The sequence below is a fragment of the Anas platyrhynchos genome, chromosome 2, assembly GCF_047663525.1.
Source record: "Anas platyrhynchos isolate ZD024472 breed Pekin duck chromosome 2, IASCAAS_PekinDuck_T2T, whole genome shotgun sequence".
Lineage (NCBI taxonomy): Eukaryota > Metazoa > Chordata > Aves > Anseriformes > Anatidae > Anas > Anas platyrhynchos.
The window spans coordinates 150,410,598-150,438,560 of NC_092588.1; the positions used below are offsets into that span (position 1 = coordinate 150,410,598).

At 40.4% G+C, this 27,963-nt stretch overlaps 1 protein-coding gene and 1 long non-coding RNA gene across 4 annotated transcripts in view; one reads left to right on the top strand and one right to left on the bottom strand.

Moving 5' to 3' along the window:
* LOC140001636 (uncharacterized) lies at window positions 1-27,938 on the top strand. 2 transcript variants are annotated; one of them, XR_011807110.1, is made up of 6 exons: window positions 1-1,116; window positions 1,969-2,579; window positions 3,295-3,414; window positions 22,958-23,073; window positions 23,418-23,582; window positions 27,813-27,938. It is a non-coding gene; the product is annotated as an uncharacterized lncRNA (long non-coding RNA). The 2 variants fall into 2 exon arrangements; XR_011807109.1 differs by having other exon boundaries at window positions 1,969-3,414.
* UBE3C (ubiquitin protein ligase E3C) overlaps window positions 17,973-27,963 on the bottom strand; it is a 77,027-nt gene continuing 67,036 nt past the window's right edge. For both annotated transcript variants that reach the window (XM_005026016.6, XM_072033831.1), the window contains exons 20-23: window positions 26,441-26,629; window positions 26,286-26,352; window positions 24,918-25,048; window positions 17,973-19,652 (exon numbers count right to left, since the gene is read on the bottom strand). In XM_005026016.6, the coding sequence (XP_005026073.1) occupies window positions 19,482-19,652; window positions 24,918-25,048; window positions 26,286-26,352; window positions 26,441-26,629 (558 nt within the window). In that variant the 3' untranslated portion in view covers window positions 17,973-19,481. The remainder of the gene's footprint in view (window positions 19,653-24,917; window positions 25,049-26,285; window positions 26,353-26,440; window positions 26,630-27,963) is intronic.

Below are 27,963 nucleotides of genomic sequence, written 5' to 3' on the forward strand. Positions count from 1 at the left end.
GGGGGGGCTGGGGGGGGGGCGCGGGCGGCTTCCAACGGTCGTAACGGTCGCGCCCCTCTGCCCCCTCCCCTCAGGGCAGGCGGGGGGGCTCCCTCCGTCCTCCTGAGGTGAAAATACAAATATATAAGTAAATAAAGAAACCAAATGAGTCAATAAATCAATAAACAGTTTTCCAGGTGTGCTTCTGGGGCAAAATGAGGTGAAAACCAGACGTTTTACCCACACACTTTGTAAGGATAAATTCAGACGTTGAAACGGTGAATTACAGCCTCTTCCCCTTCACGCACCTTCCTATAAACTCAAAAATCATTGCCCTCACACATCAGGTGTTTTAGGGCCAGTTTTGTCATTTTGCAGCTGGTCATACTCCGTTGTGGGCCGTGTGGGTCGTCCTTCAGCAGGTGGTTTGCTGGTGTCATGGCTGAGAGATTATTCTCTTCTTTTTTTAAAAAAAATACACTTTATCTGTGCTTTAAAGTGTTGTAATTTTCTTGGCGCTTTCATAAAAAGCTGGATGAAGCATTGATTTAGAGATCACCAAGGAGAAATTAAAGTTTCCAAACCAAAAACATGCGCTCACAAACGAAAGTCACTTGGAAGGCTGCTCATGAATTTGGGGTGTCTGTGAGGGAACGAGATGAATTCAAAAAGAAGAAAGCAAAATTTGGAGTAAGACAGAGGAAACCTACAACTGAGCAAGGCTCAGGACATCCCCGAGGAAATTACAGGCTTGGTGCTCTGGGGTAAATGCTGCCTTCAAAAGAAATTTTGTTCCATGAGATTTAGTGCTAAATTGTGGTCATGGAAACAAGCCTCTAAATTTAGATCAGAGTGACAGCTAGCATCTTTATTAGTGTCTCAGCAGCAATTAGCTGTGAAGTACAAGAAATTTTTTGTCCACTTAAAAACTACAAAGAATAGGAGGTTAGACCAGATCTTTCCAAAGGTCCTGTTGCAAACCTCTGAAGATTCACATTCCAGCAAAGTGCAAAGGCAAGTGGCAGGTCAGCACCGTGTAGTTTGGGAGGAAATTATATAAAATTTTGATCTAGACCTTCAAATATTACATGATGTGGAAATAGAGTTTTTCTCTCAACCTTTCATGACCAATGACAGGTGAGAAAAACGTTCATATTTTGTTCAGCCTTTTAAAAATCTCTCCTGTGGTAATGACTCTAGAGGTAGCACACAAAGCACTAACTTTAATTCTTTACAGAGTCAGTTTTATAAGAAAGTTATGTCACGATGGATCCAGACTGTAAAACCTTCTGTTTATCAGGTTGAACAATGGCAAGGAAGCATGCTTCTGGGTGGAACCACCAGGTTGAGATCACAACACTACATCAATCCGCTTTGGACCGTTCCTGCTTTACTACATTTGTCATAAGCCCGACACAATTAAATGTGTTTGTCCATAGGTTTTTGGAACACTGTTGGCCTAACTCTAGACTGCATAGGCCTCCAGTAACACTGTTCAGATATAGAAATAATGTTTGGGAAGGCTTAGAGACCAACTTTGCTGCTGAAGAAAGCAAGGTATGAGAAGGTGCAATGCCTTGCTCACAGCTGAGGGCAGGGCTTGCTGTATGAGATCCAGTTTGGCATTTTCTGCAGCAAAACACAGAAAACACACATAGATATTTGCAAACAAGGACCAAGACACAAAAGATTAAGTAATTAGAAAAAATGCATAAATATATTTTAGTTGGTTAACATTTCTCTGTCTTAGAAGTAGGATGTGAATATGTTTCCTGAGACTTTGCAGAAGGGGTGATTTGTACAGCCACCAATTAAAAATATCATTTATTGGGGCAACTTTTTAACTTATTATCATTATCTGTAACAGTTCAGATTATCTAATACTGGAAATATTGCACTTCTTCTAACACAAGAAGTAATTATGTGTGTGTGTATATATATTTAGTTTGTTTATATTGTGTGTCTGACATTTAATTTTCCATTCTCTAGGTTACCGGGAAAGGCAGGGGATTGCCATAAATACAGCACATGACAAAGCCAGCTGGAAGGGGTACTGCGGGGCATACTGCAGAGGTCTGGGTGAGTGTGCAAAGTCAGTGTCCTCAGCTGAACTATTCTAAATTTTAAAAGCGCAGTCATAAAACAACGTGACCCCACCCAGCCTGTCCCCACCAGACCTGAGCCCCTCCTGTGATTGTCCCCAGCTGATGGATTTCTGGGCCTTGTTCCTTGTAAGCACCAGGTGTGGTCAGCTCTGGCACTGTACCCAGACTGGAACCCGGAGCAGGAACATCTAAACAATTCTGCAGCACGCAGCTCAAAGTCTGGGGGGCTGGCACCGAGTGCTACTGGACCTCGATGGACTTGGGAAAATTCGGAAACATGAGAGGCAGCAATTAAGGGATTTCTATTTGTATCCCATGGGCCTGTGAGCACGAAGAAATAACTCCAGAGGCTCCAGGCTGATGTTGCCTCTAAAGCAGCATCCATTGGCTTGCTCAGCCTCTGCCGAGGTGTCGAGCTCCCCCTGTTGGTAAATAACCATCTGAAGCCATCTTTACAAGGCGTAACCTTACAGAGACAATCTTTCATGCACAGAGGTGGGTTACACATTAACAGTAACTTTGCAAGCACAAGACTAACAGGACAAAACGATAAAAAATTAAGTGACAGCTCTCTCCCTTTTGACCAGCTTCCTGTAGAGGTTAACAGAGAAACATACATTAAGAGTGGTTTCAAAAACATACACGCTCATGGTCTTGTTCTCCTAGTTTCTGTTTGTTTTCTGATCAGAACAACGTTGCTCATTGATAAGCAGTGATGGAAATGCTGTTTTCATACCACCCTGCCCAGTGCCCTGGTTGCCTTAACCCGGTGTGGCAGTGTGCCCACCTCTTGGGTCTTCAGCTGGGCAGCTCAGCCCCCATGACTTTGCAAGCTAATGGGATCTACCGTCTGTCATAATCTACCCATTATGTGTCCAGGCAAAGTCTCTGCTTCTCCCAGATCATCCAAAGTTCAAAAGAGATATCGTGGCTATGATTATTTTGCTTTGAAGAGCAGCATTCTGATAAAACAATGTCCTATGATATGATTCCATGAGTCATAACTGGAGTCAGCTGCTGCTGAACCACCTTTTTACCTCAAGTTGCATAGCTCAGGTACCACAGGGCAGGGCCAACCAGTTCCCAAAGAATTCATTAAAATTCTTCTGCCCCACTGTTTGATGTAATATTTAGTCACACTCGTTTCAGTTAAAAGTTCTCAGAAGTACATTTAAGCTTTAAGGTTAATCATATTTGTGTCTTACAATAGGATGAAAGTCCTCAAAAGAGTACTGGTCACATCAGTGCTTTCCACACAATAGAAGGGCCCATTACAACCTCTGCATGAAAAGTTGACATGCATAAAGAAAAGAAGGAGGAACTACATCAGGTAAAGAGCCAAAACCACTTTCACTCTCATTTGAGGTAACAGTAGATTTTAGAGGCAGGATTGTAGGTAGAGGAAACATTAGATCTACTGATAGGCATAAAAAAAATAAATAAATAAAATAAAAAAAAAAAAAAAAACCAACAAAAAAACAGAAAAGCTTTTTGATTCAGAAAACCATCTGCAACTTTACAAAGTTATTTACAAAACTGAAAGCAAAAGTCTTTAGTATTTCTATGGTTTGCTGCTTGCAGCAAAAGCCTTGAATATTGTGCTAACGAGCAATAAATCTGATATTCCTGACAGAAGGGCTGGGATCAACATCCCAATAGCAAAATCAAACGAAGCATGGTGGGTCTGTAGAAGGTGCTAGCAAACACTCAGGCAGATCAAGGCTGGCATCGAAGTGCTGAGCTATAAATCAGAATGTGAGAAACACTCCGTAGCCAATAACTTAGGCTCAGGCGAGGATCTCAGTGAAGTAGTAATTTATTCGCGATTGCAATGGCGGGCGCCCCACAAGCAGGAGAGAGCGCATCTACTAGTTCCAAAACACAGTTTATATACCTTTTGATGGCAGGACCCTCCCCTGTTTCCCCACTGAGTGGGTAATCCAGGTTCACAATCTATCTGATGCTTCACACACAATGCATGGCCTTCAGTTGCCGGCCTGTTAAATTTCAAATTTCTTTTGACATTTTTACTGCTTGAAGTGGTAATGTTTCTTCACTTATCTGACTTGACTTGACACCGTGATTTTCACCTAATTGTCCTAAGGAGTCTGGTTGTCTGCATTTCACTAGGTCGCCTGCTAAACTTTCTTATCACTGTAAGCATATCTCAGTACCACATTCCCTCCTTCTAAACAATGTAACTCTGCAAAAACAACATTTCTATTCCCACAATTCCCCCCTTTTCTTTTTTTTATAAACTGTTGATTTTTGCAAAACCTTTCTCTAAGGTGTAATTTGATAGACTTCTTCTTCTTTGCTTTCTTTGCTTTCCATCTCCTCATTATCTCCTTATCTGAGTAAGGCGGTAGCTCCATGGTCATTTGTTTCAATAGTGCGATTTCAGTTAACCACTGTACTGGTCCTCTTACACAGAGGATAATGCAGCAACCAATGGCTGTCAAAACTCCTACAACTACGATCAATGTTGCAAATATGCCTTTTTTTTTTTTTTTATATATATTTTTTTTTTTTCTGCCAATTCACTGGCAAGGGTGGTAAGCCCTTGCAATGCTCTTGTTACTGAGCCATCTGGGACACTATTGTTGGGTATAAGAGTGCAACAATGGTTGCTCAGTATTACACAAACACACCTCCTTCCTCTGTGAGCATCATATCTAATGCTATCCTGTTTTCCCAAGCCATTTTGCTGATGGCATCTAGTTGTTCAGCGATTCCTCTCATCGCATCCTTGGTATAATTGATGAATCTCTGCTGATTATAATAGAAATAATTAATCCAATCCACATTTTTATTGATTGTTACCCACCAGAACAGTGACTCAAACCCTGCAGCAATTTGATTTCTGGCTTTATGTTCATCTGGAACTCCTCTAGGAACACCAATAGAATCTATGTATACTCTATCATAAAATGATATTCCTAAGCCTCTTTTACTTCTTCTGGGTATTTGTGATGTTTCTCTTTCAAATGCCAGGGTGAAGGGTATAGCTAATTGAACAAGCGCACAAGTGCCTTCCCAATTAGATGGTAGGGTGGATCGTAAGATCTTCCCTCCACCGTACCACCAGAGATCTGCCCTGGGGATCTCTAGTCTTGAGCAGTTTCCCATCAAGTCCTTGGTAGCACAAGGCAAATTCTCCCAGATGCTGGGTAGCACTCACAGCCTGCCGTGAGAGGCAAGCTGTATGGTTACCTATAGCTGTAGAGAATGCAGGGGGAACCATGATACTGTTATCATGCAAGGAACAGCAAAGAGAGACTTACAGGCCTCATTTCCCCAGGCAGTCTTTTTTTGGTACAATGCAATCATACATCGCACCCCTTGGGAGTCTTTGGTCCACCACCATGGGAAGGGCACTATCTGGGCAATCAGTCATCCCGAGGCACAAGCATAGCAGTATCTACGGTTGAGACTCTGGACGGTATATTTGACCCATTCTATCCAGGCATTCACATCCCCATACCCTGTTTGAATGTCAAATGTTTGAACTGCCACATTTCAGAGGGCCTCCTGTTTTCTCTCCTGTTTTCTCCTTGAGTTTCTCCCTTTCTCTGATGGCAATAGAGGATTGTTTCCATACAGCTATTCTCAATCTGGCTGTTGGGTCTCTCTCAGTTATTTGTTCTCTCTGCTCAATTGTCGTTGGGCATTTAAATCTCCACAAGCTAACACCTCACAAGCATCAAACGTGACAGAATGTGGTACATAACCCTCTGTCACAGTCACCCATATTTTGACGGGATATCCCGTTTTTGCTATTATCTGGTCATGCCTTTTCCAAGTTGCCAATTGACCGAGGCCTTCTCTGAGGCCTAGAATCACTAAAAACAAAATTAGTAATCGATTTTTCCCTGTCATTATTTTTAAACCTTAGGTTTCCAAATAATTATCGATACAAAAAAAAAAAAAAAAAAGATGTACACTACTACTATAACAACCCCCCCTTGGGAGCACTGCAATTCGCTATAGATCTGTTCTTTCTCTCAATCACAAGTCACAGTCGTTAGTTACCTGTGAAAATAAAAGGTTAGTTTACAATTGTAAGCTCTTATCCTGCTCAGAGTCCACTATGAGATTTTTCTCTTCAGTTTCAACTTCCAACAAGTCTTTTGTAGGAACAGCATCCCAGGTACTAGCGTCGACGGATGTCTTCACTTGAGTATAGTGAGTCCAACCTTTTTCCGCAGTTCTTACGGCTGTTTCAGTGGTTAGTAATTGTCCTTCCCATTCAGGCCGGAGTTGACTCTTTCCAGGTCCAAACCAGGACCCGGTTTCCTGGGTGATGGTGGTGAATGGGAAATTCCAAAGGTGGGGTTTGAGTCCACAACCCACAGGTCCTGAGAAATGACAAAGAACAGAACAACCCCAGAATACAGTTCTTAAGAAAACTCTCTTGTTTTGAATTGTGGTATCTCATCCCTTCTGCCCAAATAGGGCAATCTGAACAGCATCTCATATGGTGAAATTCCTATATCCTTTCTTGGTGCTGTTTAAACCTGTAGGAGTAAGCATTTTACCGAAGGAAGCTGGGTTTCTAACACTAGTTTAGTTAATTGCTTCTTTAATGTCTGATTCATTAGCTCCACCTTCCCAGAAGAGGAGGGGTGCCAGGGGCTGTGAAAATCCCACTCAATCGCTAAGGCCTGCTTTAACCCTTGCAGTAAAGCTTTACACCCATCCAGACATGTGGTCAATTAGGACAAACAAGTAACTCAGTAAAATCTACCTGTATACTTTGGAAAGGTCAAATCCCTGGCTCCCGTCCCCCTCTAGATGGGTTACAGAAGACCTTTTTATTTACCTTTTGACATATAGTACATCCTCTGCATATGTGCTTCGCTAAAGTGTATATTCCTATACAGACATACATTTTAGCACAACATCACATGTTGCTTGCACCTCCCAATGACTCTTCTGATGTAAAACAGTTAATATTTGCCTCATTATCCCTTTATTCAGCATTTCTCTCCCATCAAGGAGTATCCATTTTCCTTCAGACTTCATAGCTCCTGATTCCTTAAAAAAATCTTTCTTTTAAAACTTTTTAGTTCTTTCTTAATTTTCAACAATTCCCTGAATCCTCTCTGTATTTATTCTGTTTTCCTTCAGACATTAAATGCCTTAAATACCTGACTTCTCTTTCTCCATATTGTAATTTATTTTTCAATACTCCCAAGCCCTGCTTTCCCAGAAAGTTGAATAGCTTGTTAGTAGCTTTCTTCACAACTCTTTTCTCCTGTCCTGACAATAGAAAATGATCCACATATTTGTAACATTAATATCTCCTTGGGAGGTTGTAATTGCTCCAAAATCTTTTTTAGAATTTACCCAAATAGATAGGTGGCCCTGTAAACCCCTGAGGTAAAATTGTCCACCTATATTGTTGCTTCCGCCCCCATTTCAGGGTCTTTCCAGTCAGAGGTGAATATACATGTATGTTTGCTCTCAGGGCCAGAGAGCACTCCATTCATAACACTGTTATTCCAGTCTAACAATTTACTATTTGAATGCCCAATTTAATCATCAAATCCCTTCCCAACAAGTTAGTCTCCGCCTTGGATACATACAATAATTGCCCAGTGATCATTTTATCCCCTGGTCTCAGCTTGGTATTCCCCAAAAGTGGCACTGTTATCCCAGTCCCTTCTACCCCCATCACATTTAGGGTTTCATTAGTTAATTTAATCCCTGATACTTTAGAAGTCAGTAATGACTTAGCTGTTCCCCAGTGTATTGGGTTTGATGGCAAGGTTCGGGGGGTGTGAGGGGTGTGGGGGTGGGAAACTGCAGTGACAGCCCCAGAAACTTCCCCGTGGTAGATAAGGGACAATTTCATCTGGCCCCAAAGGGGCCCACTGCTGCCCAGAGCCAAGCCATGAGCAACACAGTCCCTCCTGCCTCTGTGAGAGCACAGCCACGAAAACAAACAAAGAAACAAACAAAAACCTGCTGCTCAACAGCAGTTGGGAGAGCGAGAACTCCCCCCCCCCCCCCCCCCCCCCCGCAGACACCAAAGTCAGTGCAGAAGGAGGGGGAGGAGGCGCTCCAGGCGCTGGAGCCGAAGCCCCCCTGCTGGAGAGGCCCCTGATGGAGCAGGCTGTTCCCCCCTCCCTGATGCTTGGGAAACTGAACAAACACCACAGCAAATATGCAAATATACCAAAACTTCTAGACTGTTACTTAGATAATGCCTACATCACCTTTCCCTGCTCATTCAATTTCAAACAGCTGTGTTAAATACTACATGCCACACCTTTAACACCTTCAGCAACACTTTTAACACTTCCTTTATCTTTCTCCAGCCTGTACTTTTCTAATACCAGCACCAAAGGCTCAGTCAGGGTCCAACTTAATTCCATACCTTTTCCCTCCAAGATAAACAACATACCAATATAGCATATTTCATCCTATTTTCCTTCTTTCCTCCTTCTTCCACTCCGGATATTCCTATTCGAAGTGGCCAGCCTGGCCACACTTAAAACATCTTATCAAAGCCTGTCTCTGCTAGGACTCAGGCCACAACACAGGCAGCCTTCTTTGCCTGCCATTCCTTCATCTCTCTTCCTCTCCTTCCCATCCTGGCCCTGACTCCCCCTGAAGATTTTCTTCCTCTTTCTCCAACCCTCTGTCTCACTACCCGCTGCACTGTCAATACCATTGTTTCGCTCTCCTTCTTTTTTTTTTTTTTTTTTTTTTTTTTCCTTCTTATCTCCCCTCCGGACACACACCTCCAGGGCCTCCCGCAGGAGTTCACTTCATCCCCCCACCTTCTGAAGCATTTTCTGCATATTTTGCCAGGCTTTAATCACACAATGAACTTTCAAGAGCCCTTGGGATACTGGGTCCTCAGGTCTCATCCCCAAGTACTTTCTCATTCTGACCCCAAGTCTCTCATATGATTTCTGTGTTGCACACTATTATTATTCCAGCCAGGATTGGCAAGTGGGTATTTCTGCCCTGCCGGTATTACCCCTGGTCCTGGAGGATGAGCTCTTTCCCATTCTTGTATAGCAGCTCTCCTCCTGATCATTCCCATTTCTTTCCCTGTAAACAACATACTTATAGACATAATTCCCTCCCCCAAGAGTATAAATCAGGTCGTAGGAACTGGTCTAATTGTTCAACTAGGCTGTTGGGGTCCTCAAATAAAGACTTCCTCTCCTTCTTAAAAGTCCTAACCTCTCTGCTGGTAAGGAGGGGGGGGTAGTTCACCTAAGAGGATACACAGTTATTGTTAGTACTGTTAGTATCAGGGAAGGCAAAATTCTCAATATCTCTTCTACCTTGTTCTAATTCTTGCCAGAACCTAGAGTACGATCCTTCTTTAGGGACAGTGTTAATTACAGCCCCTGTCTCCCTTCCTGGAGTGACTGCTGCTGTCACCAGTTCAATATTAAGATTATAGGGAGCATAACTTGGCTCCTTCTCTAAAAAAAGGAATCTTCTTGTTTACACATAAATTTAAAGCCTGAATTTTCATCAGACCCGTATTTTGGCCAAAATACTGCTGTTTCCTTAATTGGTTCTTTTGTCCAGACTGATACACAATATTTAACCTTTTTTAAAATTATTTTTCTTTTACAATCCCTCTAATTTTGGGATTATGTTTCCAATTTCTTATCATTCTTCAGGAAGAACTATTAGTAGGCACTCCCCCAGGGATATCTCCCTGTCCCCTGGAACTCATATTTTCCCATTTTTCCTAACCCTCGCCAGTATGTGCTACAGAAATTTCCCTTCTGCAGTGTACCACACACCAACGTACTGAAAAATGGGGGTGTACCGCCAAGCACTTCCCCGTGCAAGCGTTACCGCACACCTATGAGTTTACCAGATTCCCTGGAACTCGTACTTCCCATCTTTCCTAACCCTCGCCAGTATGTGCTACAGAAATTTCCCTTCTGCAGTTTACCACACACTAACGTACTGAAAGATGGGGGTGTACCGCCAAGCACTTCCCCGTGCCAGCGTTACCGCACACCTGAGTTTACCAGATTCCCTGGTGTACTTCCAAGCACTTCCCCGTGCAAGGATTACCGTACACCAGATTCCCCTGGTGTAGTGCCAGCACTTCCCCGTGCAAGGGCTTACCATACACCAGATACCCGACCCCCAAGGCAATACTTAATATTTCTTACCTTGGTCTGTGCACAGAGTTACCGGATCGATTCTTAAAAACCCGGAGTGCCTACCTTCTTCCTTTCCCCACTACTTCACGGATCCTGCCTCTTTAACCAGTCTCGGGCCCTCTGTCAGCTTTCCGCAGAACCGCCACCGTCGATGCACAGGACCGCTGAAATCAGCGGGGCATGCCTTCCTGCTGCTGCGGCGGTGGGGCTCCCCAGTAGGTGACTGGATCCCGGACGAGCCCCCAAATTGTGAGAAACACTCCGTAGCCAATAACTTAGGCTCAGGCGAGGATCTCAGTGAAGTAGTAATTTATTCGCGATTGCAATGGCGGGCGCCCCACAAGCAGGAGAGAGCGCATCTACTAGTTCCAAAACACAGTTTATATACCTTTTGATGGCAGGACCCTCCCCTGTTTCCCCACTGAGTGGGTAATCCAGGTTCACAATCTATCTGATGCTTCACACACAATGCATGGCCTTCAGTTGCCGGCCTGTTAAATTTCAAATTTCTTTTGACATTTTTACTGCTTGAAGTGGTAATGTTTCTTCACTTATCTGACTTGACTTGACACCGTGATTTTCACCTAATTGTCCTAAGGAGTCTGGTTGTCTGCATTTCACTAGGTCGCCTGCTAAACTTTCTTATCACTGTAAGCATATCTCAGTACCACATTCCCTCCTTCTAAACAATGTAACTCTGCAAAAACAACATTTCTATTCCCACAAGAATAAACTGGTACCAAAGGATCCTCACTGCTCAAGGATTTTCCTCTCTCACCTGGGAACAAGAGGCAAAGATCAGCTTTCACTTTCATGTAACTTGAGCTGCCAGTAGTCAAGCATCCACTTTAAGCCCTTTAGACTTCAAGAAAGGGAGAAGGAGGGGGCACCTCCAGGGTGTCTTAGTAAAGAAAGAACCCAGAGCTCTGGATCTGGGTTGCCTCCCTCCTTGGAAGTGCCCAGACAGCCACCTTACAGACGGCTGGAGGTAAGTGAGATGAATTCAGGCCTAACTGGTAGCTATAACCTAATGATGGAAATTATGTGGCCTCATTCCAGGAGGTATTAGCAATTCGCAGAGTTCCCAGATTCTTTTTTTTAATCATTTTTTATGACTTATGGAGGTCAATTATGAAAAGCCCATCAGAACACAAGAAATGCTTGAAAATGCTGCATTAGAGCGAGATTAATATTAGTTTCTTTCATGTGGTAATGGCTGCAGTCTTCCTGGCCTGCTGCTCTCATCTGCTGCTTAATGCATCCAGTTTTTCTATTTACAGATTTACAGAATCTATTTTTGGTGTTAGCAAAGAATATGAGTGTATTTATCAAGGACTGTTCTCACATCATTTAATTATAGTAGTACTGGCAAAGTAATTCTGGAAAGTGCCACTTAATTAAATATAAGCATTAACTTTTTGCTGATAGCTTATCAGAAACAATTAGACTTGAAATATGGGCAATACACCTAATGTTTAAAACTTTAAGTAGGAGCATTAAAAGCACAAAATAACCAATTTTCATTAGAATTCTCCAGAGTTTTTCTGCTGAGCACAACCTCCGTTTTCATCAGTATGGAGCTAGGTAATCAAGAGGTTACAAGTTTATCTGCGCTCCTCTTTGTAACCAAAAGCCTGAGCAGAGTGGATGCTTTTGATAAGAGCTTGAAACACTTCAGGGTAGCTGAAGTTTCTCCCAATTCCTCATAAAGTATCAGATGCATTCTAGTGATTATTTGGGATGCACAGACAACAATCTAAGAACAGCTGTGGGCAGCCAGAGGATCTCAAAGCTTATGGCAAGTGTTTATTCCTTACAAGGAGAGCTCGATCAGCGTTTCTGTTCATTCATTTGATCAGGGATATGTTTTCTTATCCATATAACGAAGACAAATATTAGTTAATAGCATGTCATTTTTCACCAATAGCTGGATAGATCTAATAGATAAGGAGGTCTCAAACATCTGTACAGAACTTTGAAAGTTCTGTTTGTCTGAAAGCAGAGAGGAGAAAAAGAAAAACATTACAGCAGTAATGAAAAAAATATATATTCTTAATTAAAGATATGAAGGCTAGACGGAATTCATTTCTTCAGAAGGTGTGTTTGACAACATACAGCAAAACTACATAGCAGCTGATGAGAGATGTTTTTCCTAGATGTAACATTTGGGTAGGCAGAAGTAGCAAGATGATCTGCAATAACACCATCTGGCGATGCCTGTTTCCTTCTTCAGCAGCCGAGAGCTATGTGTAACTATAAACACAGGGTAAGATAGAAATAATGCAACACCTCTTTCCAGTCAAACTTTACACAAATGTTACTAACAGTTGCTCTGGGAATGCGGAAAAGAATAATCTTGAAAATAGCAGGATATTTGAGCAAACTGTTTCTATGAATACATTAACAAATCCTGCAAACAGAATGCGGAGCAGGTAAACTTAGTCCCAGACTGGAGAGCAACAATTCTGGCAATGACGAGCAGCAATGATTTAACCATTGCACAAGAAAAGTTCATCCCTTGGCAGCATGAAATGAAGCCAGCAGGATATCTCTACGTGTTATGCTTAAACAATCTCATTGGTGCCAGTGAGAACTCCCACATTTCTGCTGTTGACTGCCCGACACGCTTTGCTGGGTTGCACCTAGAATTGCGCTGCCAACTTTTGTTGAGGTCAGCAAAATTACAGAAGTCTGTCCAGGAAATTGCAGCTTCAAACTAGATGTTTGATAGCGTTGGTGGAGGAAGAAGTGAATAAGCATTTAGGTGATTTAACGTTAGTCCTACAGTTCTCTACTGTTGTTTAGCATCATATCTATAAAACTGTGAAAACAACAGACCTCCATTTTTTACTGAATCTCTGTTACTTTGCAGTTAATAAAAGATTTCCAAAATGATTGAAAAGACAAAGCAACACTAGAAATGAAAAAGCAAAGCCACAAAAATCTTAAATCCAGCCTTGCAGGATAAGTGTAATCTTTTAACAACTACAGACATCTACAGGCAAGGAAGAGAAGTAGCGTTTGCCTCATCTCCAGTCACATAAGTCTGGAAGAGTCCACAAAAAGTATTTTGAAGATGCTATTCTGTTCACTGAACAAGTCAGAGAGAAATGAATTTTGCATGAGGTTACATCCAATAGGAGTCAAAGGTAAAATAACACTACAAGTCAGCACCCAAGAGAAAAAAAAAAAAAAAGAAAAAAAAAGAAAAACAACTTCATTTTGAGTCTGCAAATACCTAAGTCAAATTACTTTATTGTCAGAATATCTTCAAAATGTACTTTTACCAAATTAAAATTAAATTCCTAAGAGCTTTTGTGCTGTCTAGAAACAGACTTGCACATTTTTCTCTGCATACCTGTACATACATGTATTTTATTACCAGTATTTTCCCTATCATGCTATAATAGTCATCATCCGCCTGTATTGTAGGATATGCTTACAAGGCACATCAAATTTCACTGTAGGCAGCAGATTCTGGCTATGATCTGCACAAAACAAAGATCATACTTGATAACTGAACGAAATACAGGAAATATATAAATAAATAAATAAAACACGTAGAAACTATTTTAGGTTCTGTGAATTCTTTAGTTGGGTCTTACCAAGCTTCCTGTTGTGAGGTAGCAAAGCTTTGTCCACACAGAGTTGAATGTTTTCTATTTTTTTCTTATGGAAACTCACTACTTGTATTCTTTACTCTAAAGACATGACAGAACTACCTGTATTTCAAAATCCACACCTCTTGCAAAACGCATAGCTGAATCACTGGCCCTGACTGTGACGCAGAGTAAGGCTGAGCTGAGAGCTTCATTTGCAAAACAATCCTGATGCAACATGGCAAAAATGGAAGGTCATGTCTTTTACAGCCCAGTAAAGAAGAGAGCTTTGAAACGAAGAAATACCTTGAGACTTCAGTACTCATCCAATTCTGTCCAAAGTCCTGTGCCTGGCAAGGAGTAAACCCATGCATCGTTACAGCCTGGGGGCCAACTGACTGAGAAGCAGCAGAAAGAAAATGACCTGGGGTTCCTGGTAGGCAAGATGAATACGAGCCAGCAGGACACCTGTACAGCAAAGAATGCCAACAGCATCCTGGGCTGCACAATGTGGATTATTGCCAGCAGGTCCAGGGAGATGCTGCTCCCTTTTTGCTCAGCACTGCCGAGGTACATTGGAGTGCTGGGTCCAGTTCTGGGTCATCCAGTACGGGAGAGAAATGGACATACTGGAATGACTCCAGTGCAGGGTCACAGAGATGACTAAGGTTTTGGAGCATCTGTAGTATGAGGAGAGGCTGAGAGCTGGGGTCATCCAGCCTGGAGAGGGCTTAGACTCTTGGCAGTGCACAGTGGCAGAACAGAGCACTTAAAAGAGGTGCCTGGACATGGTCCTGGGCAACTTGTTTGAGGTGGTCCAGCTTGAACAGGAGGGTTGGACCAGATGACCTCCAGAGATCCCCTTTCAACCTCAACCACCCTACAGTTCTGTAACTAAAGGCAATGGGCACATGCTGAAATACAGGAAATCATGTTTAAACCTAGCTGAAAACATTTCATTGTGAAGGTGACTGACCACTGGAACAGGTTGCCCAGAGTCATGGAGTCTCCACCCATGGAGATACTCAAAACCTGACAAGGCAAGGCCCTGAGCAACCCGCTCCAGGTGACCCTGCTGTGAGCAGGGGGCAGAAGAGGCGATTCCCAGACACTCCTGCCAACCTCAGCCATTCTGCGTTCTCTGGAATGTGTTCAATTGGTGGAACTTCACAACCACTCTTCGCCTTGTGCTGTTTCTCAACACACATCAGAAGTTGTATTGGCTTTCAAGACTGACAGACACATACAGAAAAACAGGCAAGGAATCTGGGCAGTTGTGTTTTATTAATTCTTTTACCTAAATGATGAAGTGGCCTACAAGGTGATTTTTTAAATCATTTTCTGTTGATCAAACTTTCAGTACCAGGTAAGCTGAAGAATATGTGATGCTGTTTCAAAGTATTCCAAGATAAACATGCACAACACTAACTTCTTAAGCACAATTATGGAACTAGAGGTGTATTTAGCAATGAGAAAACTAGAAAAGCAAAGGAAAATAATCCTAATTATCAAAGAAAAAAAGAAATTACATCTTCAGAGGGTATCACGTATGTGCTGCAAAAGAAATTCCAGAGGATTCTACAAGAAATGTTTTCATACACACTTGCTGACAGAGTACAATTCATCACTGAATTACAGCTTCTCTTGTTTTCAACCATGGAACAAGTTTTGTTCTTCCCAAATGTTCTAAAGAAGGATTTCAGAGCGTGTCAATGTTCTTCAGTACCTTGTTTGAAAGATGCTATGAACCAAAGCTAGACCTTGTAGCTCCAGCTGGACGGAGTGGGAACTTCAGAGCTCGAAAACTGAAGCTACAACTTGTCACATAGCAGTGTTAGCTTCAAGACCACTGAAGAGTTTACATTAGCTTCCCTTTTAAAACCGGTTCAATACTACCAAGCTTCAGCCACAGAACACCAAATTTACTGCAAAATGAAAGAAAAGAGCATTTCTGCAAAGTTTCAAGAAAACTCAAATTATTTTATTCACAAAAGCATAAGTCAATAAAAATATAGATATCCTGATCAGTTTTACAGACCATGTTCATTTCTTCTCTCCTTTACTGACAGGCAAAGCAACGTGGAAAAAAATAGTAACAAGCATTTACATCACAAACCATTATTAACACAGATTCATGTATATGAGCAAAGGTTTTAATTTTTTGCATATAATTATAAATACAAAAAAAATTTACAGATCCAACAAAACAATCCAAGAAAAACAGCTCTCTTTTCTTCCTTTGCTTCTGTGCTGTACTGTTTTCAGTGGCAGAAAGAGTCTGTGCTGTCTCATTGGCATTTAACAAATAGCTTTTGGTTTTAACTCAAATTTAGCATGAGCTCGCTGCACTGCTTAAAGTTGTTGGTTTTGTTTTATTGAATTCCAATCTCCTTTGTAGATCAAAGTAGGATGTTTCTGCTAGATTACTCAAGTGATGTCAAACGCTACTACTAATAGCATCAGGAAGCTCATTTTATATTAATTATGGAGCACCCCCCACAAAAATGAACTGAAGATATTCTTGTTCAACTCAACCTTTTCCCACCTCAGTGTTCACTCAGGAAGCTACAGCCAAATCTCTCTTTTGTTGATGTAAGTTCTCCCTAGAAATAAAAAGCAAGTTTTGTGAAATGTATACAGGCATGGCTCCTAGGGCCACGATGGAAAAGGGGATTAACTAACAAGGCAAACTATTCCTGTGTTTTTGTTTTGGTTTTAATATCCAGCTAGCAGGACTAAATGAGCATCCAGAAAAATTCTTGATGAGATAAATAAACCAAATGCTAAACTTTTCCATTCTTTTATTCCTCTTCTATGCCTTTTAACTGTGGAGAGACGAAGGACGTGTACTCTTCCATTATAAAGATAAACCTTGAGAACAAAAAGTTTAAGTTTGCAAATTTCCTTTTCTTTGAAAAACCAAACAGAAAATGCTGCCTTTTTTCAAAGAGTACTGATCTAGGAGGACAAAGCAGTTAAGTATGGAAATTGCCCATAAGGAAGGGTTGTCTTGCACAGGAAGTAACTCCAAGACCAATACTGAGTACTGCCATAATTCTGATGATCAGCGATGTTTCAGGTTAGTTGCACGCAAAGTGCTTCCTGTCTCTGCCCACCTAAACTCTGTGAGCATCACAACCAGGAAGGAGTTTGCTCTTGTTTTTAAAAAACAGAAAATGAGTTTCCACATATAAACAATTCTTCCTCTGTGAGAGCTATGAGAGATCGTTTAGACCACTTAGCTCCTCAGGACACGACCATCTACACCTCTATTATTTCTCATACTCTTGCTCCTTATTAAAATATCCAGCAATAAATCACTGGAAAGCAGGGGCCCATACTTCACCCTGACAATGCAAAAACAGCTGACAGGCAGAATGGAGAACACTTGTTGCCAAAGGAAAGTCCTACCCTCTTCTTGCAGTCTGAATACTGGAAGTGATATTATAAGTTGTCGCAGCACAGATTTCCAACTGACTAAATGCAGAATGAAATCTCCAGGCTACAGCTCCACTGACCTATGTCAGAATTTCGTACTTAATGTACAGAATATACAAAACAAGATCAATGAGTACCAGTTTCTGAAGAAATAAACAGTATTTTCAGTGAACTCAAGTTCTCTAATGAAGTTTTCTTCCACTGTGTGTGCGATTCTTGCAAATAGATGACTACTGCTACCTGCAAACCACTCTTCCTCCAGCCTACCCTCTGTCTGGAGCTTGTATTCACAGTGACAGACAGGAATAGTGTGCACTGTCTCCTTTACAAAAGCAGAAAGCATACCTTACCAGTCATGCATACGTGGCTTGGCCCCAGAACAATCTCTGAATATGAGTATTTAATAAATTTTAATTTAATTATACAAAATACAAATACAACACTACCAATATAGCAAAGAATGAAATTGAAAAATAATTTCAAAATATTTAAACCATTAGGTTATAAAATAAATAATGCTTTCTAAGAGAAGATTCCAGATTTCCTAATTAAGAGGAGGCAGTTCCACTATTACTGGTCTCATTTTCAACCTCTTTACAAGTTCCATAATTTATGTAGAAAAATATACAAGAAAAGAATTTGGGGATAAAGAATAGGTTGGGTATGTAATATTTAACATAAATAAAAAGCCTAAAGCAAAACCAAAAAGAAAACCAATCATTTTATTTCTGTACATCAAGACTACAAATAGCATTTTAACACTTCATTTATTACCCAAATTAAGAAATTATACATTTATATGGTTACTAGTAAACATCTTAAAATCACTCCGTTTCCCCACATTTAAAGGATATTGCTGGTTACTGCTTCTTAAATATGAAATCCAACAGTTTTCAGTAACAGCACTTTTTTTTTTTTTTTGCATAAGTGATGAATACAAATCTGATTGTAAATGTTGGTGATTTAAAATATAAAACTAAAGTTCAGAGGGATGCCGTTATGAACCTTACAGTCTGAATTATAATCCCATATTTGAATTGACTGCAGTTTGTGCATGAATACCCAGCGATGTGCCTACCACTAGGGGATCATTTCCTTCCATACGAAACCACTTTTTTCCCCAGATATCCAATCGTCCAATTCCATTAAGCAGCATATTCCCACCTACTTGTCTTAGCAGAAATTCTGCAGGCAGGTGGATATAAAAGCTGTTTAATCACAAAAAATTATGAATTTGACTAGTGTCTACAACACAGGTATGGCATTTAGGATGGAAAGAAATGATAGGGAAAAGGAATGTGAATACCACAGGCTTCAAATATAAAAGATAAAGCCTGATAACTTTGGTTCAAATAATTTTAATCGCTGTTACATGTTCCAAAGTGATGACTTTTGCATGTGCTATCTATGCAACAGGAGTCCGATACATTAAAAAAAAATCTGTACAGGCACAAAAGACAGAAATGGAGCAGACAAAACATGGATAGTCAGATCCATTTACGACAGTGTTCAAGCGATAATGATGCAGCCAAAGGTTGAACTTAAAATAAAATAAGCCTGTGCATCTGATTTCTCCGGAAAGCACAAAAAATATCCTAAGCGTTTATCTCAGTGCCTACCATCTCGAGGGAAGGTAGTATGGAACAAAATCAGTCATACCTTAATTGCAACAACTCTGGTTTGTAAACAATTCTATAATGCAAGTCAAGATGTTAGGTTACCAGTAATGAGCATTTTTATCCTCTCAGTTGTGGGCTATCTGCAAACATCTGCTTTGCTTTCATCTGAAAGATTAATTACAGGATGTTAGCCCTGTCTCATCCCAATGTGCTGCACGGTACACAACTTTATTGCCAGTTTGGGAAATTATTTATACTTGAACAGCACAAAGCCAAAGCTTCATCTTTGGTTAATTTCACTGAGATGTCACTGTTTCTTCAACGTGCTCCTTCTTCACATAAACACAGAACAACCACACTGCAAACAGCATTCAGTATTTTGAATCATAAAGCAGTGTCAATGTAATATTAATGAAAGCTAACTAACAAACTGTGTTTAAAAATGAAACCTATTTGAGGGCATTTGATAAGACATAAGAGCTGCAGAAATTCGGACAGAATTCCCTTAAAACTGCTTGGGTATGGGTGCTGCTTATCGAGTAGGCACTGGTTCGTTCCTCTGCAGACCATCCAAGTAAGCATCAGTTTGACTCAGCTTAGTTCAAATCCAGCAGCACATTCAATGGCATAGAGGAGCTTGCTTCGCATCAGATTTTCATCGTAAAACTCAGGAAGCTTCAGCAAGTTCATGCAGGTACTGGCAGTCGGTAGCCGGTCTAGATCAGATCCTCCATTGTGAATACAAAACGCAGGATATAACTCCTGAAAATAGCAAGAGGAAAAAAACACGTCAAAAAACAGAAATACAAGGCCCAAATCTAACCCCTAATAGATGACATTTTTTCCCCCTCTTTTCCTTTCATTCCTGGTGATCCCAAAAGCCCTTTTGAATCAGGTAGAACTTCCCTCTCTATCCCATCCTCATCAAAATCCTTGCTAAACATGAAGCCATCTATCTGGTTCTAAGGAAAAAGAAATCATTTGTTATTCTTTGTGCACTCTATTCTCCAAATATAGGATGCTACAAAAAAGTGAAATACAAAATGCAAAGAGTAGAACTGTGGCATGCAGAAAATCCTAGTTGTATTTGTGAGAAAGAAACAAAGGATTCCCAACCATAGGCTCTTCTTCCAAAGCCTCCCAAATGCACGTGGATCCCATTCCTTCTGTAGGAACAGGAGAATGAGGAGTTCCTGTTACACTGAAGTTTTGTACCAGTGAAGTAGATGCTGAACGCAGGGAACTAAGACCACTAGCAGCAACAGAAGAGGATATTCTGTCATGTTTGAGTACCGTATGACTTTTTTTTAGTGTGGAATGACATGATTTCTTCTGAGAATTGTACCGCCCCCCACCAGCAGGGAAGAGACTGTTTCCATACACACAAAAATCCCAACAAACCGATTTTTGCTCTAGCTAATGAAGTGACGTGCCATGCCAGTTACGTTCTTCTAGTGACGATTAAAAGTATTCCAATTTTATGAACAAATACTACACGAGCATTTACTCGTCCTGTTGGAGTGATATTCTGAGGAGAAAAAGGATGACTGACTGACCAGACTGTAAGCAGAAATTTAATGAAGTTACATCACCACGTTAAGTTTCTTTCTATGACATCCAAAAAAAATAAAAAAATCCTAAACAAAACATGACCACACATGCCCTTTCAGCATTTTCCTTCTAGAACTTCAGTTTGTTCACAGATGTATAAATTCTTCATGCAGGTAAGTATCAGGCCTTCATTTTACTTCACACCTTATTACACACCACAATATATTATCATTTTCTTTGTTAAATTCAAATGTCTGATACTAGCCATGACTCAAGTTAAATGTTCTTCTTGCCCTAAAGAGATTTCTATCTAAACTGATCTTTCAAGAAGCCTAAAATTTATAAATTTTAAGGCAAGCAGTACTAATGACATCAGTAGATCTGTTTGTGTGTTAGATTATGGAATTATTTACACTAGGGTGGTCTAGAACTCTCAATCAAGAGGTACTTCATGTTCTCCGAATAAAGAACTACCTGTATTTAAAGCAATTCTGCTGCTTCTTCATAATTACAAAACCATCCAGGTGTCACTGGGATGATTCAGATGTGCACAATGACTCTAATAACAGAATCTTGTCAAACCCTGATTATTCTCATGATGCGATAACCACGGATCTGAGGAACAGGCTTCTGTCTGTTGTATGTAATTTCGTATGTAACATTTTGTTTCAATAAATGGGATTTTTTTTTTCTGGAAAAGTCCATAGCAAAAAAAAAAAAAAAACATATATAATTTGTCACTTCTAGGCACTGCTTCTGCTGGCAACGAAGTATTCATTTTATCAAAGGCTCGCTTGAGGTAAAGCAGTTCTGATTTCAGAGACTGGAAAAAAAAATCCCAGCTCCAAAGGCAGAAGGTCAATGAAATTCTAAGTTAAATTATTGTTCAAATGGAGGCCTTAAAAAGTATTTCATGGCTAAAATGCTGCATTTTTAGTGTACCTTTCAAAATGCTAATTGAATTCCTCTACTTTAGCTTTAAAAATGGAAAAATTAAGTTCTGAATTGAAATGTCATGCCAAGGGCACCAGTTGTTGCATAATTAAATACCGTACAGCGGGAAGCTGCAATAGTTTGGAAGTGAAAAGTATCATCCATTTGTTATCTGACCTGATTGGAGCTTAACAATTTTCAACCGTGCTTTAATGATTTTTTCTGTAATAATCACATTTATTAAACTTATTAAACTTTAATTAGCTTTAGCAAATGTTATTTTGAGTCTGAAACTGGCAGTAAGAGTTCCAAATTTTTAAAGGATGTAAAGCTAGACTGTGCTACCTGTAAGGTAGGAAAGTCAAGATATTCCCTTCTCTGGGTTTTCCAGTCTGGAGAAAAAGAGCCCCAGAGTCCTCCAGGCTTCCTAGAGAGGTGGTTGGTGCCCCAAGCCTGTCAGTGATCAAGAGGCACCTGGATAATGGCCTTAATAAATCTTTATTAAGCTTTACCTTTTGGTTAGCCCTGAAGAGGCCAGGCAGTTGTACTTGAAGATCTGTGAAGGCCCATTCCAACAGAACCATTCTGTTCTGTCTTAAATCAACATACACTAATATTAAGAACAGGTGAAGGTTCCACAAAGTACAGCATGCAAAGCTCTAAGCATCACATTGTCATAGGCTACCAAGAGATTACTGCTCATGACAATACCAATTACCACTTTCCTTTTCAGGCAAATATTGGCCAGCATTTCCTGGCAACCCCCTGGTTTATAGGTAAACCCATTTGAATAAAAATACTTCGGTAATCCACATTCGCAAATTACAAGACAACCTGCGTGGCAAGCACTGTGGAAGTAATTGACCTAACTCCTGCTCAGTGCTGCCCAGCAAAACAGCAGTAATGCCTCTTCACTCTGTTTTCTGTTACCAAGACTTGCATGTGGCTACACTTGCAAGCCCCTTTTACGGTTGCTTAAAAAAAAAACTTACCGATTTTTCAGCATTATAGCAGTAACTATTGCACTTCCATTTTACTTCCATTTTTTCCTAGCCAAATATATTGAAGTCAGTCTGTTGCCTCTCTCCCAAGTACACAAACTTACAACTCTCCACGCTTGCTTTTGTTGCATCCTGTTTTCAATGTGTCACTGTCATTCTTAATATTTTTCTTCCTGCATCTCTTCAAATGTCACATTCACCACCTCAGAGCTGGGTAGCTACATCTGCCTCTCCTGCTCCTCCCTTCCAAGTAGGGTGACAACATTTCTAGATTTGTCTTTACTTTGTTCCCACACAACCGTTTCCCAGTTCTCCCTTCACTACACGACTGATGTGCTCTGTTCTATCCATCTTGGTCGCACCTCACAGTTTTCTCATTTTCCTTCCCACTGCCCTGTAGAATCCTGTTTGTTGCTAGAGTAATGAGACCGTGCAGTGATAAACTCTCCAGGCACATGTGAGGAAGAGAAATACATGTACGTGTAGGATTTTAAGTAACTAGTCACACAAATGATCCAACGAATAACCTAGATCCATTGCTTCTGACAAATCACCATCTGAAAGCACTCACTCCTCTCCTAGGTGCCTGTGAAAGAGCTGAAGAGTGCAGGTGCTGAAGCTGCAGGGTGTGCTGCCTATCCACATGCTGACAGCACCGCACAGAACTCACTGCAGCAGCCGAACGGATTAAGCAGAAGGTGAGACTGCACAGAGGGTTACAGACTGTACCCAAACAAGGCTGAAATGATCACACCACGACAGTTCTGCATACCTGTACCAGCTCATAAAGACACAGCAAAACAAATGAAAGGCCTGAAGGAGGAGGAGAATGTCAAGTGCAATGCACAAAGGGATAGAGGGAAGTCAAGGGCAAAGGGCCTTGCCTCCTTGCCCAATGTGGCACTGAAAACACCTCCACTTTGAAATCACCCTGCAGCCTAAAACCAGCTGTTTAAGCCACCACAAGTACTCTTTGGTTACCCCTAGCAACTGTTCCACATGCTCCTGTACGATAACACACGTAGGTTTTTATCTATTTCAGATCATTCAAGCAGCAGAGTGTCTGCAATGGAGACCATTGATTTTCAATATTGGAACATCTTGTCTGTTTTCCAGAGGAAAACTGTGCTGATGAAAAAAGATAAATCATTAAGAGTCTGAAAATCCTAGAATGAATTTTGTTTAATTCAGTAAGAGAAAAATGGAGGTAAGTACTACAAACATCTCAGATACATGTGTTTTGTTTTTCACACCTGACATCTTTTATCACATGTCACCTCCAGCATAGGAAGGACCTGATTCACAGATCTGGAAAATCTTCTGGCAGTTGCCTTTCAAGTATTTTTAAAATTCTGATTTTAAGAGAAGAAAAAATCAGAATGAACTCCAAATATATTCCAAACATATTGTTTGGAATATTACAAATATATTGTTTCCACTTCCAGACTATTGTGCACATCTGAAATCCTTGTTCCCCTATAAAGTGTTAGTATCCGTCTCCCTGAGCAAATGCTCATTCACACCACTAGGTAATAGAGTAAGCGTGGTATTCTACAGAACAGCTTTAGCACTTACACAAAACTTGCATTGGTTTCTTATGGGTTCATCTACTTATTTCACCTAATAAGTGTAGACAATTACCACTATCTACTGCTAATTAAATATCATATCACAGTACCTCACCACGTCAAAAGTTACTAAGTACATGTATTCCAACTTTATTTAGCAACTGTAAGACCGCAGCAAAACAAAACAGCTCAGCATATCCTTACTTCAAAACAATTATGTGAAGCATGTCTGTATTTATGTTCTCGGTAAACCCAGCTTAATATTAGATTTATTAAATAGCACAACAGTAAATACACTGTTGACCACTGCACTAAAGGTGATGGTACTAAGCAATTTATTCTTTTATGTCCTTTTATTTTCTTTACTTATTTTAATTTCAAAATATATCTTCACTGTGCCTCATCCTCTCTTTAGTTTTATCAAAAATGGACAGGTTTTCTTCACAATTCAGCTTCCCTGTAAACAAAAAACTATAAAGATAGCAGCAAAATATTTAAATACAAAGGGTAACGAGCCATGATCTTATAAGGAGGTAAATGGTAATTAGAAGGATGCACAATAAATTGCCAGCCTCAAATGCTTGATTTCAGTGGTTGAATTTAATATTTTTTATAACCTAAAACATCTTTTGCCTGATTTTGACAACATTATTCTTAACTCAACCTGTTCCTCAAAACTGGTGGCAATACTGCTCCTGTACAGGAATACGAAATGAGAGAAAGGACCTTCCACAACAAAGAGTAAGAGCTTTAGCCATTGCTTTTTTAGGCCCACTAAATTTTACAGTTAGAATACAAAACAATAAAACAATGCAATGAAATATTTTTATTCATTATATCCAAGTGCAAGCATTTAAACTGTATCTGTAGTCAGGAAGTGACATTATTCTCTAATTTTAAATTCCTACCGAAAAAAAGGGCTTGTATCATAAGCTGTAACATAGACAAAAACTTGCCAAGAAGTCAGAACATACCTTAAACCCCAGCAGAGGTGGCCGAGAGCAGCTTGTTACAAACTTGAGAAGTTTGCGTTTCTCTTCGTCAGTGAAGCTTTCTACAACTCTCCAAAATATTTTAATTACAGGATGGTCTGCTGTGTAGCCACCTGTAATAAAATTAAAATCATTTATAGATTGAACAGTTTTATGCAAGAAATAAACTCCTCAGAAAACCTAGCATACAATTTTGAAAGCTTGGGGAAAATATTGACACCAAAAGGTTTACATTGCTAACCCCTCTCATTTACAGATCTCTTTGATCACTGCACTTCGAGTTTCTCATTTGTTGTATACCCATGGCTATTAAGTCTCTCAGCTTCTTAACTGTGGTTTCCTTCACTGAAACCTACTTATTTTTAATTAATTTTCTTTAGTTTAGCATTTCACTAGTAAGTTTGGGTTGCTGTCATTAACTAAGTAATTTTCAAAATCTGCAAGATTCAGGATGTTATTTAATGCATCAACTTACCTACCTTACCTTGAAGTAAGCTAGGATGTGGACTCAGGATAACAGTAGCTACTTTTTAGTATTTTTAAAATTTAGCATTTTATGATAAATGCAGAGAAGAATGAAGATACATTGCATGTCTCACAAGGAAGAAGTATGAGTTCAGGCTGCCTTAGAAATGGTCTGGATGTGTTAACAGAGGCAACCATCCCAAAGCCATTTGGGATGGCTTTATAGACAGGGCAACCAGACACAATCACTGACTTACACCCATTTTGTACCAAGATGCTCAGATATCTGGAGCACCTCTGCTATGGAGACAGGCCAAGGGATTGTTTAGCCTGGAGAGGAGAAGGCTCCAGGCAGACCTCACAGCAGCCTGCCAGGGCTGGGGAGGGACTCTGTATCAGGGGTGTAGAGATAGAACAAAGCTTTAAACTAAAATAGGGTAGATTTACATTAGATATCAGGAAGAAATTCTTCATGTTGAGGGCAGTGAGGCCCTGGCCCAGGCTGCCCAGAGGAGCTGTGGCTGCCCCATCCCTGGCAGTGCCCAAGGCCAGGCTGGATGCGGCTAGGGGCAGCCTGGGCTGGTGGGAGGGGGCCCTGCCTGCGGCAGGGGAGGTGGAATTAGATGGGCTTTATTTAAGGTCCCTGCCAACCCAAATGATTCTATGATTCTATGAGTTAGTAAAGGAATTACATGCCCTCTAATTACTTGGCTCAAAACATAGATATAAGCTTGCAAATAAAATAAATTGCATATCTATGGCTCCCAGTATTCATAAGAACAGATCCTACAACTTATATAAAAGAAAAGCCTATATGACTGGTGCAGGAAAAAATAAATTTGCTTATTATCCTAGCTTTTTAAAATATAATTACAATATACTCACCTGAATAATTTGTGAAAGATTTAAGGTCATCCAAACTAATAGGAACCTGGGCACCAGAAATCAGAACCTAATAGTGAAGGAAATTAAACAAATGTATTAGAGGGGAAAAAATGCTGCTTGAAACAAATGTTTTCTGCAGTTTTAAGCATAAGTACCTGTATTTCCTGTTGATCAAACATTCGAAGCCATTCAAGGTTCACAACGTTGGCCAGTCCCTGACGGAAAGCGAGGCAATGCTGTCGGATTTGTTTGTTCAGTCTGTAGTCTGCCACCAGGTGGATGTACGCTATTCGGTTAGCGCTGGTAACGGGAATATCTTTTCCACCCGGCTTCAGCTCAACCACCTGTAAAGATAACAAGGCTTCATCTTCTTGGAAAACTTTAATTCTGTGTAACTGGAAAAACTGAACTGCAAAACATTCTGGGAAGTTATTTAAATATCTGAAGTTTGCTGGAATATACTCCAGAATATTCACCTGAGAAGTTATTACAAGTTACGAAGGCAGTTATTTTCTCTTTATTTATAAGAGCACTTTGTGTGGCATTCAGTTGTCAGACCTAGGTCTGCAGCTGCAATCCAGCCGACCACCAGCTGCATTGATGGTACCAAGGGTCCTGAGCAAGCACAGCGCCCATACAGGGCAGCCTCCTCCCATTTGAAACAGGAAAACTGCTCCACTGGCTGGGCTTTTCCATTTAACTTTTGGCGATAGTGAATTCTGCAGAGCCATGTTATGGCACAAGCAATGTCTGCTGAACTAAAATTAGGGTTTGATACAAGCCTAATTTACAGAACGGATAAGAATTCGCAGTTCCTATTGCTGAAAAGCCAAGTTGTACACGTTCAGTACTTCCAACAAAAACCAACCAACCCCAAACCTTGCTTTTCTGCTGAAAGATTTGAAGATACCTTAGCATGGAAGAATTTTTTATGAAAAAAGCATAAACATACTGTAATTGCATTAAGATGTAAGCCAGGATGGTAAATTTTATTAAAATACTAATGACCTTTGCGTATTCTACTCTCTACCACAGGAGGATAGTTTTGCTGAATAGTAGCCCAATCTAAGTGAATCAGTGTAGAACTAAAACGATTAAAAATCTGAAAAGCTGAGATGTGGCCACCTTTTGAATCCTTCAGAAAAAAAAAAGTTTTCTACCCTCTGGACACTGCGATTTTTATTTTTTACAACTGAGCACTTCAGACTGGGGTAACAATCTGTCTTTAGAGCAGTTAAACGCATGAATAGCTTCTTTTGCAATAGGCTACCCAACAACATGAGCTTTTTCAGTAGTAAGAAACATACAAATTGTTAAGATGATAAAAAATGGCTACGCTTTTGAGCATTCAGGCTTTTACTGATTCATAGGTTTTTAAGGCCGAAAGAGAACATTAAGATCTGTGAATATGACCTCCCAGCCAACACAGGCCAGTGAATTCTATCCAGAGATTCCTGTATTTAACTCAATAAATCCAGAGATGAGTTACAGCACTTTTTTTTTTTCTTTTTTTTTTTTTTTTTTAAGAGAAACAGGCAATCCTGGTGTGAAAACTCCATGTGATGAAGTATTTACCACTCTCCTTGGTAAGCTAGAACGACCAGAATTACAATGGGTATTAAAAAAACATCTTCCCACCGTAATCCTTCAACGGTAAGCTTTGTGATTTTGTTAAGCC